The 13,952-nt window shown below is 42.1% G+C and overlaps 2 protein-coding genes across 2 annotated transcripts in view; one reads left to right on the top strand and one right to left on the bottom strand.

The window, feature by feature from the left end:
• The first annotated feature begins 2,652 nt into the window (after positions 1–2,652).
• Positions 2,653–5,653, top strand: srrd (SRR1 domain containing). Its single transcript, XM_063194209.1, has 6 exons — positions 2,653–2,668; positions 2,927–3,090; positions 3,674–3,772; positions 4,174–4,325; positions 4,739–4,784; positions 5,054–5,653. Exons 1-6 carry the CDS (start codon positions 2,653–2,655, stop codon positions 5,243–5,245), a joined length of 669 nt encoding a protein of 222 aa, XP_063050279.1. The 3' UTR covers positions 5,246–5,653.
• Positions 5,654–7,132: 1,479 nt separating this feature from the next.
• The window catches only part of si:ch211-166a6.5 (clustered mitochondria protein homolog), a 38,598-nt gene continuing 31,778 nt past the window's right edge, over positions 7,133–13,952 (bottom strand). Inside the window, exons 19-28 of the mRNA XM_063195633.1 lie at positions 13,540–13,624; positions 12,823–12,976; positions 12,233–12,372; positions 11,902–11,982; positions 11,473–11,598; positions 10,933–11,042; positions 10,503–10,596; positions 10,162–10,290; positions 9,717–9,790; positions 7,133–9,427 (exon numbers count right to left, since the gene is read on the bottom strand). Of these exons, the coding sequence (XP_063051703.1) occupies positions 8,842–9,427; positions 9,717–9,790; positions 10,162–10,290; positions 10,503–10,596; positions 10,933–11,042; positions 11,473–11,598; positions 11,902–11,982; positions 12,233–12,372; positions 12,823–12,976; positions 13,540–13,624 (1,579 nt within the window). The 3' untranslated portion in view covers positions 7,133–8,841. The remainder of the gene's footprint in view (positions 9,428–9,716; positions 9,791–10,161; positions 10,291–10,502; positions 10,597–10,932; positions 11,043–11,472; positions 11,599–11,901; positions 11,983–12,232; positions 12,373–12,822; positions 12,977–13,539; positions 13,625–13,952) is intronic.

Genomic DNA, 13,952 nt, shown 5'->3' on the forward strand with positions numbered 1-13,952 from the left:
GATGCTGGAGACAGCCGTCGGGATGAGCAACGTATCAAGGATGCCATGTGAGCCCCAGAAAAAAAAATCTCGTCAGTCAGCTGTTCAAGCAAAACTAACAAACATAACGTGCTCCTTCCTTGCCCATTTAAATAACCCTGTCGCTATACTTCACACTTAACCGCACACAAACAGATTTGACTTGCAACATCACTTGAACTCTTTCTCTTCAACAGGAATGAGCTAAGAGTGGAGGATTTCTGGACACAGTGGAAAGGTCAGCTGCATCTCTTTCTCCACTTTCTTGGTGGCCATAGTAGTGAGTGACCTCGTAGTGTACGTAACTGTCGTGGACATCAGCCCTGTGCTGGTTTCCAGTGAAGATTGATCTCAGGCCCGTAGCCAGCCTTGTGGTAGGGGGGGATCTTTTTCTTCATTTGGATCCCTATTCCAATGTCCCCAAATAATAATAATAATAATAATAATAATAATAATAATAATAATAATAATTGTATTTGTATAGCACTGTGTCATACAAGGCATGTAACTCAAAGTGCTTAACAAATGGGAAAAAACATCATTGTTAGAGATGGATTTAAAAGGAGAGGTATAGAGGAGAGGCAGAAATAGCAGGAAGGCAGAGGAAGAAGAGATAGATAGAGATTGTAGAGTCATAAGGTCAACGTAGGTTAGGACCAGGATTCTTAGATGCGTAAGGTCCATAGTGGCTGGGCCTAGCACAAGTCATAGATAGTCACACCGAGATTGGGCGCTCAGGTGCGGCCCTGGTGGCATCAGGGGTGAGGAAAAACTCCCTTTCGCTTGAATCATAGTTTGTAGGGGGGAAAAAAACTCAGTGAGGTCTGAGAAAAAAAACCTATAGTCGGGAAGAAAATACATGAGCACACTTCAAATATTTTAATTTAGACATATTTTATTCATTATGAGTTTGCTGTGAGTCTGTTGCTGTCCTTAATTGTTTGTCTGTTGCTCACCATTCTTAACATAAATGGACATGAATTGCTTCAAATTACTGCTATCTGACAGTTATTTTCATTGTTGGCCCAGTGTTGGGGGGTTCAAGTGGGGGTGGGGGACAAACGAACCCCTCGAACCCCCCCTGGCTACGGGCCTGGATCTTTTTCTTCTTCTTCAGATGTAGGCTATTAGCCTAGGCCAGTCAATCTAGCTCTAAAAAGGCCCAAACCCGGGATAAATTGCAATATGGTTCCTACTTTTAAGTGATCCTTAAACCCCCTTGTATCACATATTAAATGTACAGCTTTATATTTAGTGGAACATACTTTTTTTCAAGGTCAAAGTTGGCAGATTTCCCATTCATTTCTCCATAGGGAGACAATAGGACAGGGGTTCCCAACCTTTTTCAACTTGGGGCCCAATCGAAATGGTCAAAAATGTTTGGGGCCCACCTCTGACCCAATTAAGAATAAAACTCAAATAAATCAACAGCAACACACACTAAAATATGATTATTATTTTTGGAAAATTATTTCAAGGCCCACTTGGAATACCTTCAGGGCCCACCAGTGGGCCCCGGCCCATAGGTTGGGAACCACTGATATAGGAGCTACAAGGTGAATAGGGTAAGATTTTAAACTATGACACATTAATTTGAAACTTTCACAGTTGGTAACTAACATTCAGGCAAACAATTTTTGTATTGCAAGTTTTCTGAAATATGATGATGAAATACGCAAATGTGGCCATATACTGAAATATGTGATAAAATCTGTGGTAACAGACCAAGCATAAAACAAATAGCAATAGTAATGGTCATACATTATATTGATCCTTCAACCCGTCTGCATCGTATATTAAAAATCTACTTTTATCAATTCAGTGGAACATACTTTTCCCAAGGTCAAAAGTATCCGATTTTACTCACTGAATGGCAAAATGCATTGGAACCTACCTCTGACCTTCAAAAAAGTATGTTCCAAAAGTGGATAAAATGGTCCGTTTACATAAATGACAGAACCAACAACACAGGTTAATTAGACTATTGTACTGTATTGATAGTGTTTTATTGTATTGATTGTGATGTGCACTTATTCTCTTAACCTCCACCTTATTTTTCCCTTTTTTTGTTCTTGTATTTGTCTTGCCTTTCTCTACAAAAAAATACCATAAATAAAAAGTATCAAAAAAGTGATGAAGGTAGAGTTTTCATATGTATCAATAAAAAGTGTGAATCATTACTTTTGCAATTTGTTTTATATTTTGCCCATTGTTGCATAATTTATCACATGTTTAAGTGGATGTGATCTGATTTGCATATTAAATCATCATATTTCAGACAACTTGCAATACAAAAAATCTTTGTCTTTGCTTGAGTAAATTACTGTGAATGTTTCAAATTGATACCTCATTGTTTTAATTTTAGCCTATTCCCCAAGTATCTCCTATATTGTCTCCCTATGGGAAAATGAATGGGAAATCTCCAACTTTGACCTTGAAAAAGTTCCACTAAAAATAAAGCTGTAGATTTTTAATATGTCATTTAGACATACCTAGGGATTACTAAAAACTTGGAATGATTACTATTGCAATTTGTCCCGGGTCAAACGCTAGATTGACTGGCCTATAAGGTTCATGCTTTCTGTGCTATAGCCTAACATTTTATGGGAGTATCATTATTGCATTACATTGATTATGCACTCATTTGATTGTATGTGACCGTCTGGCACTTGCTTTCATTGAAGTGGCTGAGCTAGAAAACAAACTTACTTGTCTAGGATCACAGTTCAGAAAACACTGCACACTGATATACTGTTCCTTTTTTCTATTGTTATTTCTTGGAGCGAAGAAAGAGAAAAAAACATACTTGATCAAGTTTTCCTGCCTCACACCTGCACATGTAGCCTATTACTGACGGTGTGTGCAGAAGAACTCTCCTGAGCCCTGAAACTCATTTGTCTGTTTGCAGATATCCTGAGAGCTGGGCTTTCCACTAGGGCCGGTGTGCCACAGAAGGGTGCTGAGAGTGGCGGTGTGCAGGAGTCTGTGTGTTATGGCCTGGGCTCCTTCTCCACATGTGTGACGGCGCGCTATCAGCTGGCCCTCCTGCTGCTCCTGCTGGATGCCCTGGAGGTGAGTGATACACACGTTCAACTCAGTTTTACGTTACATTTCTTCATTGTACAGTTTTACATTTTAAACTATTGCTGCTTGTTAGTTGTTAAACCCTTTTGCCTTTATTTTAATGAAAATTGTATCGTCCCAAGCCTTCATCTGTTACTTAAGGCTTTTAGTAATGTCATAGCAACGTTGTTATGATGTAATTGAGTCTTTTCAGAAAGCAGTGAATAGGCCACCGGGTCCATCTGCACAAAGACCAGGCCAATTTTTTTTAGAGTGCAAGGGCTTTCTTTTGGTTGACATGTTTGATATTATGTAGCTACGCACACAATCCAAAAACTGCTGCATAGCAGGGCTTCAGAATCGCAATTGGTTTGAATTGCCTTGTTTGCAGCAGACCGTTAAATTCATGTCATCTCTACAAGGGATGGTCACCAATGGCTCATTGAGAGCTTGAGCTAAGGCATAGCTCATGAATGGGGCCTGGGACTCCTCAATGGCGAGTTAGGGAGGGATGTCTACCTTTGTTGTGGATCAAAGTCTGTCATAACCATGCATTCTTCCCGAATTGACCACAAAACTCCCCCCTGTACAGATCGCTGTGGAGCGCTGCAGTGTGTATGATCCTGTGTTCTCAACGTCAGAATGCGAGACGCTGAGAAATTTGGGTTTCAAAGTCATCCTGGAAAATGAGGTAAACAAATTCAGAAAGCACTCCAAATTAATTTCCACCCATTGCATACTGCGTGTGAGCCATTTTCCCACTGACTGTACTTGGTCCAATTGATTGATGTATTTACTCCCTCTAGATGTTAAGCAACATAGTGTGTGTGTGTGTGTGTGTGTGTGTGTGTGTGTGTGTGTGTGTGTGTGTGTGTGTGTGTGTGTGTGTGTGTGTGTGTGTGTGTGTGTGTGTGTGTGCATGCACATGAATGTGATGGACTGAAGGTTGTGCAGTGTTGCAGATTGTTACTCTGTGAGTCTTTGTTTAAATTCAGTTTAATATTCAAGGTACAGCTTAGTATTGTGTTATATCATGTAAATGTTTTGAATCATCCACTCGCATTTCCATCCTGTTGCTTGTGTGTGTTTCAGGAAGGCAAGCGCGCTGTGCATCAGCCAACACTGTTCTACCTGATGCATTGTGGGAAGGCGCTGTATAACAACCTGCTGTGGAGGAACTGGAACTGCCATGACCTGGTCAATCTTGTTGTCATCGGCAACAGTTTCCTTGGCATCCAAGAGAGGTATGGTCCACTAAGTACAATTCTTGAAAATCATGAAGCTACCATAGAGCGGGATTTAGTTTCAGGATATGACTCAGGCAGAGTCCCCTGCATACCTGATTCAGATCTGATAGTCATTAGTAGTCAGTAATGGGTGAACTGAATTTTACCTAATCAACCAACCAGTCAGAAGGATTCATGGTGAACTTGAGACTCAGGAGTAGCCTATGTAATGGAGTGATTTCTTTAGTATTTATTATGTATTATTAAGTATTAATTATGTATTATTGCAATGTATTAATGTAATGTGATGTTGTAATGCTTTAGGTGGTATCTTTGATCATCTTTGATGAATCGTACAGGCTGTATTCACGTTTTCAACATTTGCCAATTGTGCCGTTACCGTTTAAAAGTAACAGCTGAATCTTTTCCAGGACGCTACAGAGGGAGCTTGAGAGAGATTATCCCTACCTGTTAACTGTATCCTTTCATTTGGAACCATATGCTGCATCTTCACACTCTAGACCAGTGATTCTCAAACAGTTCTTACAGTTGTACTAAAGGGAGTTTCCTGATTACATTTGTACACTATTAAACATTAAAAATTGTAATATTTGATTAAATTGTAACAAACCTTCTCACGGACCACCCGGTCACTACACCACCACAGCCCCCTAGCAGGGGTCCCCTGAACCCCTCTTTCAGAACCACTTCTCTAATGACCTTGACCAGGAACTCCCCATACCAAGGCGACGGGTGTGTGTGAAGAGACAGCGTTGCCGTGCTCACAGCGCTTCCTGGACGTCTTCAATGACACATCGCTGATCCGGTTCAGGCCAGAGAGCCTCAGGCAACTGCCAGCGTCCAGCTGGACCGACCCAGAGGAGCCTCAGTACCAACACTGCCAGGACCTGGAGATCATCAGGAACCACAACACATAGTGTGTGTGCAGAGGTGCCAAAAGTAAAAGTAAAAGTAAAGTTATGGTTTAAGTACAACACTGGCACATGGTATTACATAGCTGTTCCACCACTTAGTCCATTGTACCTAATGAGGTAGATAGACTGTGTTGTTACTGAAGTAACCACCACAAATTTGATCCAACCAGGGCAGAGTTAACTGATTGTAAGACAAGTACACAGGTCTACTGGTTACTCAGATAAGTTACCTTCTATCATCACGGAAGGAAACAGTGTTTCTTTTTTTTACTTTTACTTCTGGTGTGGGTGCATGCGTGCGTGGCGGGGAAAAACAGTATCATTGTATGAATGTACAGATGTATTGTACATGGTGTGTTGCTTCAGTGACTGGTGGGTGAATGTATTAAAAACTGTGTGTGTGTGTGTGTGTGTGTGTGTGTGTGTGTGTGTGTGTGTGTGTGTGTGTGTGTGTGTGTGTGTGTGTGTGTGTGTGTGTGTGTGTGTGTGTGTGTGTGTGTGTGTGTGTGTGTCATAGACAAGTGGGTGTTTAAGCACTCCCTGTCAGCGTCCTCAGGAGTTGCCCAAGAGAGTGTACAGCATTTCTATATGAGGATGTTACTGGAATAAATAATGAATATTTCAACTTTTTTTGTTCCAGACTGATGATAATGTCCTGTCAATGTTACTATACATCACAGACCAATAGTGTGGACTCACCTCATTTAATTAATTCTCTTTATTTTTGTGGCTATTTACAGAACTTAGTACATTGTAAGGGCATCAAAACTGTGAATGAACACATGTGTAATTATGTGCGTAACAAAAAAATGAAAATATATATTTTTTTAAAAATTAAAATAAAAAAATGCTAAACAGTGATGTCAACACAGCAAAACTGAGGGCCCCACATGTTTCAACAAGCTTATTGTTCTGTCTATTTTCAAGTAAAAATACCCAGTCAGTCGAGTCAATTTAAATTGATACAAGCAATACAAGAGAGATTTTCTTGATCTGATAATGGGTCACTTGGTCAGCATAGCTGATTGTCTAGGTGAAATAGTGATACAAAAAGTAAAAGTAAAAGTCAAAAACCCTGCCACAGATTCCCTCCAACACAGGTTTGACCTCTCCAAGTAACTGGCTATGACTCAATATCAGATCAAGAAAATGTCTGTAAAATGCTTGTATTGGCAAGTGTTTAAAACTAGGTTTTAGGACTCAAAATTCTAGTTCTACAATTCTAGTGAGTTATTGGAGGACTTCAATGTTCGATTAGGATTGACAATACTGACTGGGCATTTCTACTTGAAAATAGACAAAAATAAGCCTATTGAAATGTGTGGGGCCATCAGTTGTGCCGTGTTGACGTCAGGTGGATAGACAGCTAGCATTGCTGTTGGACAACAGCTAGAATGATATTTTTTGGTAAGCAAGTAGTTCTCCATGTGTTCAAGCACAGTTATTATGCCCTGCATGAAAATGCACAATGAAAAAGAGAATGCATAAATGAGAAGGTGAGTCCACATTTTTGGCCTGTACTGTATATATACTGTATATGAAAGCACAATAAATCACAAATGTGATCACATGAGCCCTTAGATGGGGATAGACAGGAGAAAACTGTATGATCAGGGCAACTTGGCTGTTGCAGTGGATTGAATAGCTGGAGGGAAGAGACCGATATCAAGAAAAACACATGTTTCTTTGAATGGTATGTGCAGTTGGGCTCAGAAATGCCTAAATACCTTTTACAAAATAGCATAATGTAGTAAAATGTATTTATTATTTGTTTCATATATAATTTTGGGCTTTATTGAGTTTATGTTATGATAGGACAGTGAAGATGCGACTGGAAAGTGATGAGAAATGCGGTAGGGTTGGAAAATGATCCAGGCCGGACTTGAACCTGGGTCCCCAGGCCTATGGTACAGCTGCTCTATGCTTTGCACCACAGTGCCCCCAAAATAGTATTTTTTTAAAATGTGGAACTGTGAGAAAGAGTTAAAGAACACGCTAAACCCTTTTGTGAAAGTGTCCCGTTTATTGTAACCGTGTAAAAAAAAATACCATTCAGACAGCCACAGCAACAACTCTCTTCCCAGCACCAGGGAGTATGCTTTGAACGTGGCTAAGTAGTAATCCAAGTAAAGTTAACCTTGAGTTAGTGGTAAAGCATCTAATAGAAGAGCCTGGAGTCCTCATTTTCTTAACTAAATAACACCTGTGAGCTATCTATTAGCAGTTTTACCACTTCATGTAGGTTAACTTAGCCAGGTTTATCACCTAACCATGTTATTGGAAGACTCCCCAGGCACATGGTCCCCTGCAGACAACATGGCAAGTCTAACTGACATTGTGTATATTCCATTATTCAAGCTCCCATCCTCCCTTGTGCGTGTGGTGTGCGTGATGGCGTCGCCAATATCTCGCACATGCGCAATTCAAATGTATTTCTGATTTGCAAGCGGGATGTTGAATGGGGAAATTTCCCCCAAACGTTGTTTGCTGACAGCCGGGAAACCTTATCGTTTTCTTCCTTGGAGGCAGGGCGTCAACAAAGCGGAAGTCCAGGGGGCCTATACTACAAAGCTGGTTCAGGATAAGTTAAGGTTAAGTTAAGAGGTAAATCATCTAATAGAAGAGCCTGGAGTCCTTATTTTCGTAAGAAAAGCTCTTGTATTAGATGATTTACCTCTTAACCATAACTTATCCTGAACCAGCTTTGTAGTATAGGCCCCATAAGCAATCGAGGATGGGAGTTGGGATAATGGTACACATTGTCCCTCGCCCCACCATATCCTCTGCCTCTCTCTATCATCATTTGGCACATTGTCTTACAAAAAAATCATTACCTCGTATTCCATTTTCTTCTCACTGATTGTATTGTTTGGCTGGGTGATATATTGATATTATGGAAATAACAATTTATTTTTGGAGGTGATCATGTAGATCTTGGGATACCAAATCGATAGTCTGTATTTGACGCAGCGTCTCGACTTGGTCAAAGCCACTTCAAAGTGGAGACAGCACTTGCCTCTATTTTCATGTATTCATTTTCATTTACGGTACTGCTCCATTAAAACAGTCTTAAGACAAGTGTAGAACTCATGACTTATGATAAAATATTTTGCGTGTTCAAAGAACTCTTCAGCACCAGTCTCCCCAAAAGTATCAGTATATCACCCAGCGCTAATTCATTTTCTGTCACGCACGGTGTCACACAAGTGGCATGTTGCAAAGCACCAGATTTTAGACAAAGTTTCACCTCAGAGTCAGACTTTGCAGACACAGGAGCAGTGGATGTAACACAATTCAAAAGGAAGCACTGTTGCTGTGACTATAAAGCTTTTAAACAAGGTCTGCATTTAAAAAGGAAATCAGAACAAAATACTGTTCTTGGATGTGTGATCTCAGTGCTTACACCTCGCCTGGTTACATTCAAAGCAAACTCAATGGTAATAGTACTCTTAGAAACGAGTCCTAATCTCCAATCATTATCTGGGGGAAAAAAAGATGTTTTAGCCAATGATTGCATAGAGGGTGTTTCTTCTGGCTGCAATTGGTTTGTTCCCTCTGCCCTTCCCAAAATACTTCCTTCTGATTCGCTGGTAGTCTTGTCACTCAGAGTCTGGCAGTGCAGTGGCCTCTTGCCCATTGGTCATCATCACGTCACTGTCTCCTCCATTACTCAAGATGGCGTCTGACTGGACATCTGCCTCCACGGAGATGGCAACCTTGGCCACTGATTTGGTTACAGCGGTCACTGCTTCTTCTTCCTTGTCATCCTCCCCGTGAGGTCCAGACTCCCCGTTCACTTTTATCGAGCCATCGTCTGATTGGTTTTCAGGCACCGTGGGGCTCACTTCTCCATTGGTCAATTTTGATTCGGCGCCGCCATCTGTCAAGGCAGCTCCCTCCTCGTCTGTGTCGCTTGCGGAGCAACTTCCATTGAGGGTGGATGAGTCGGTGTCAGTATTAGGGCTCAACTGACCATTTACATTGCTCTCTGGAGACCGGGTTTCCACTTCAGCGTTCTCTGCAGCGGTCGGAGTTGCTGTGTCAGTACTAGGGCTCAACTGACCGTTGACGTTGCCCTCTGGTGATGGGGTTTCTCCTTCGGCGTTCACTGCAGCTGCTTGAGTTGCTGTGGCTTCTTCCAGTGCTTTTTCTTTCAGTTTTTCTTTGATGCGAAGCATTTTCTCACTGTAACCAAAGATGCATTTGGGTTATTTTTCATTATTAAAAAACAACAGTACATTGTGAATTGCACTATAATGTAATGACATTTGACGCAGGGCCGCTGACAGCTTTGGCTGGGCCCAGGACAAAATCGTCTGAAAGGGCCCCCCACCCAATGCATTAGATGTAATGAGGACCCAATTAATTATGTTAAATATCTCCCTGGGCCCGGGACAGCTGACCCCTTTGTCCCCCCTTGTCAGCTTCCCTGAATGTATGTATGGTTTTCCCGTTATTTGGGGCCCTCTCATACCTGTAGGAGGTCTTCAGGATGCCGTTGACCAGGGCAAGCTGTTCCAGTGTGGTCTCAGCAGAGGGCGCCAAAGGCTGTCAAGAAGAAGGAGAACGTTGAGGTCACACATGGAGAAAATGGGCAGACCTACACTAGGAAGACCTGAATCAGAGGTGTCAAACTCATCTCTGTCTAGGGGGACACATACAGCCAATTTGATCTTGCGTGGACCAGTAACGTAATAAGTAGCACACATTTCTGCTTCATATCGGAGATCACGTTGAAGCTAATCATTTTGAGGTGGATGACAGCGGGTATATTTGAAGCATTGACTGTAAATAATGAGGAAAAAATAGCTCTAAAGTATTGAAAACCTCCAGCAACTCTGTAATGAGCAGGAGACTCAAAAACATTTGTACCATCTAACCCCTGATTCCTAATACAGGATGTCAGCCAGTCATCATACCTCGGGCATGGCCAAGTCGGAGGCCTCAGCTGCTCCCTGGCGAAGGGAGCGCTCCACTCGCACGGCCTGCTGGGTAATGGCTTTCAGGAAGTCCGCACTGCACTTGGTCTGGGGGTGCTCTTCACCACACTGTGACACAAAGAGAAGAAAACGATTTTTCAGTATGTCAATCCGCCCGACTTGACAGCTTGTACACAGGTGATCTTGTGTCTGTAACAGCATGTTAAACATTGTAAACATATAGGCAACTGCATGTGTGTGTGTGTGTGTGTGTGTGTGTGTGTGTGTGTGTGTGTGTGTGCGTGCGTGCGCGCTTGTGTGTGTGTGCGTGTGCGTGTCACCTTGTTCTGGAATGCATTGAGGGCCTCTTTCTCATGTGTCATGGCTCCTCTGTAGTCTCCTGCCACACACATCCTCTGGGCCAACAGATGGTGACTGCAAAGACATAATAATAATGACAACAATTATAATGCCTTTACAATACCACCTCTCTATACAAACATACTGTTTGTGAGTGAATCATGGGCAAATGTATGGAGCATGCCCTATTTCCCTCATATGCCTCAAGTCTAGGCATATGAGGTGGTATAAACTGATATCTAAATTCCAAATTTTGACAGGAAAGAGTAGAGTCTTTCCGAAAGTACAGTGGACATTCTCTGCAATTAATCTATACATTCATTACATGGATGGTCATAAATGGTCATATTTAGTCCACATCAAGGTCAAGTTGGTGCAAGTGATGTTGACAAAACTGCAGGCTGGTCTTACTTGAGGGCAGTCTTGACATCCATGGGCCCTCTGAAGAAGGAGTTGACTTTGAGAGCATTCTGCAGGTACTGGATGGACTGCTGTCCCTGTAGCACTAGACCCAGAGAACTCTGAGGTAGGACGAAAGGAAAGAAGAGGACTATTACAATTCGAATTATTATAATACCATTGAGCACACATATCAATTACTGTATATTTCAAAAGATGATTATGCAAGGATTATCATTGACAGAGTGGTATGTACTGTACAGTGTCTTAAGTACGTGAATAATTAATGTACTAAGTTATGTAACTTATGTTACCAATACACACCTCTTCATTACTCACCATGCAATCATCTTTTTAATGATTGTTACCCTCCTAAGACATTTCTACAGTATTTGACTTGCCATTAAAAGAGTAGTTCCATGTTAATCAATCAAAGAAATGTAAGTTTTACTGGATTCTTTCAGTCAGTGTTTCCAACCAGTTCACTGCTTTTCGTTGTTCTTTTGTGCAAGGAACTAATCCTTTAAATGTCTTGTAAAGTCATCTCCTTACGTCCAGGGTGGCGATGTAGGGGTGGTCTTCTCCGTGTACCAACAGCATGAGGAGGCGTGCACGGTACAGACACCGCAGAGCCAAGGCCGTCTCACCGCCCGCAAACACGTACACGGCCAACAGGGCCTACCAGCAGCATTTGGAGAGAGAGACAAACCAACATGAGAGATGGCATAGTACATCAGTGCAAGATATACAGGAAAGTAATATAGATAAAACATCTATATAAAAAAATAACAAGAATCCAGTTCTGATGGCGGAAGGGGACAAAAGAGTACAAGTCTATTGTACGTAGAGAGATGGCGTGATGGAGGTAGAGAGAGACAAGAGGAAAGACAGCGGATATGGAAAGCTGAAAGTGTATCAATCTAGGCTATCAATAATACAATAAGGGTCTACAAAGGGGCTGTGCTCTTGGAGACTACTCACATACTGCTCGATGGTGTTGGGGTGGTCGAAACCCAGCACTCTCTCACTGATCACCACCACTCTCAGCTGGACACTACGGGCCTGGGCATGTGTAGGAAGACAAGAAAATTATGGGTAAAATCATCAATCAATCATGCCAATACTGTAACAATGATTGACATACACACGCATATTCACACACTGCTGGCCTGACTCTCTCTCTCTTTCTCTCACACACTGTCTCTCTCACACACACACACACACACACACACACACACACACACACACACACACACACACACACACACACACACACACACACACACACACACACACACACACACACACACACCTCTGTAGGGTGTCCCTGCAGGTATGCGGCCTTGGCCATCAGAGCGAGACAGCTACAGGCCTCAGGATGGAGATCATCACACACGCGACCGAACAGATAGGAAGCCTCTTTCAGCTGGTCATACGCTCTGTCCAACTGGCCTGGGGAGGGACAATACACACACGCACACACATATAAACACAAAAATATTGGTTAACGATTAATAAAAGCGGGGCTCGAGTTGTAGGGGGATGAGGGGGGATGCCATCCCCCCAACAATGAAAATGGTCTAAAATTATCCCAATCAATAAAATAGGTCAAAAGTCATCCCCCTCTAAAATAGGCCTCCCTTCTTCACACATTGTGTTAAAATTGCACTTTTAACAACTACATTTTCAAAATGCTCTCAGGGGAGAAACCCCTGAACCCCCAATAATCAGAATTAATCTCTGACCTTCCCCCCTGCTTTGATTTTACAACCCAACCACTGAATAAAAGTGGTGTATAAATTCGTAAGGCATCTAAAAGGGATTGGTATAATGTATCGGAGGAATAAATCCTTATTTCTTCTGTTGCGGTGCTTATTTCCACACCGACTGCTCCGCACTCACCTTTCTGCAGGTACATCTTTGCGGCGCGGAACATGATTGAAGCATCCTGGCACGTCATAGTCAGGTGCTTCACCACAGGAAGGATGTTGTACACGTCGTCAGGGCCAATGGGAGCCTTGTTACGGTTGTCAAGGGTGTAGTCTCGCAGCCTGAGCTGTGGAAAGGAAATCACGAAGCAGCAAAGTTTAGTATGTAACTTTATTAAGTGTATATTATATGATATTATATCAGTTTATTAACTGTGGGGGGCAGCCGTGGCCTAACAGTTAAGGAGATGAGCCTTAGATCAGAGGGTTGCATTTGAATTCCTCTCTTTCGCTCCCTACAATAGCCTACTTGATGACTGTGTACCCTTGAGCAAGGCACCTAACCTGCTCCAGGGGCTGTAACCAATGCACTGTATATAATTGCAACTTTATTCTCTTCTCTCCCTTCTTCTCTTCCATCTCTCCTCTTTATCTTTCCCTCATCTCTATCCTGTTCTCTCCCTCTTCTTTTCCCTTCCCTTTTCTCCTCTCCCTTTCCTCTTCCTTCTCCCCTACTCTCCTTTCAGCAAGTCATTTTAGATAAAAGCGTAAACTAAGTACAATATTATTTAATGCAAGGTCAAAAATGTCCATTTGCAAATAAAGATGTTTTCTCTACATTGAAAGTAGCTGGTTCAGCCACTAAACCCACTTATTCCTACCCCAGTTGTGTGCGGTAGAAAATGAATACCTGTATGCCAGTCTTCAGACAGAACTCCCTCAGCATCGACATCTTCTGTGCTCCATAGTGCTCCACCAGATGGTCAACAGTGGTACTGCAAAAAAAGGATCAAAAGTCTTTAGCAATCCTGCTACCATGTGGCCGACCCCGGTTCGATTACCGGCCTGGGTCATTTGCAGACCCTTCCTTGTTTCTCTCCTCATTCGCTTCCTGTCCACCTCTCACACTATCCTATCATCAATAAAGTCGTAAAAGACCAAAAAATATCTTTAAAAAAAATGTCAGTATGTTAGAGCTGAATGATGTTATAGCTGGGTCCCAGCTTTTAAATGCAACTTATTTCATATTTCAGGCTAAAATGGGTTGAAGGTGCACTGTACAATATTTTTAGCCGTTTATTTCCAGAATTCATGCTGGAAACA

This window comes from Engraulis encrasicolus, chromosome 3 (genome assembly GCF_034702125.1).
Source record: "Engraulis encrasicolus isolate BLACKSEA-1 chromosome 3, IST_EnEncr_1.0, whole genome shotgun sequence".
NCBI classification, from domain to species: Eukaryota; Metazoa; Chordata; class Actinopteri; order Clupeiformes; family Engraulidae; genus Engraulis; species Engraulis encrasicolus.

Excerpts from the sequence above, each read along its gene's own strand:
- srrd (XM_063194209.1), top strand. Across the intron at positions 3,091-3,673 it reads TCCTGCTGGATGCCCTGGAG|ATCGCTGTGGAGCGCTGCAG; the intron begins GTGAGTGATACA and ends CCCCCTGTACAG. Across the intron at positions 4,785-5,053 it reads ATTATCCCTACCTGTTAACT|GCGACGGGTGTGTGTGAAGA; the intron begins GTATCCTTTCAT and ends CCCCATACCAAG.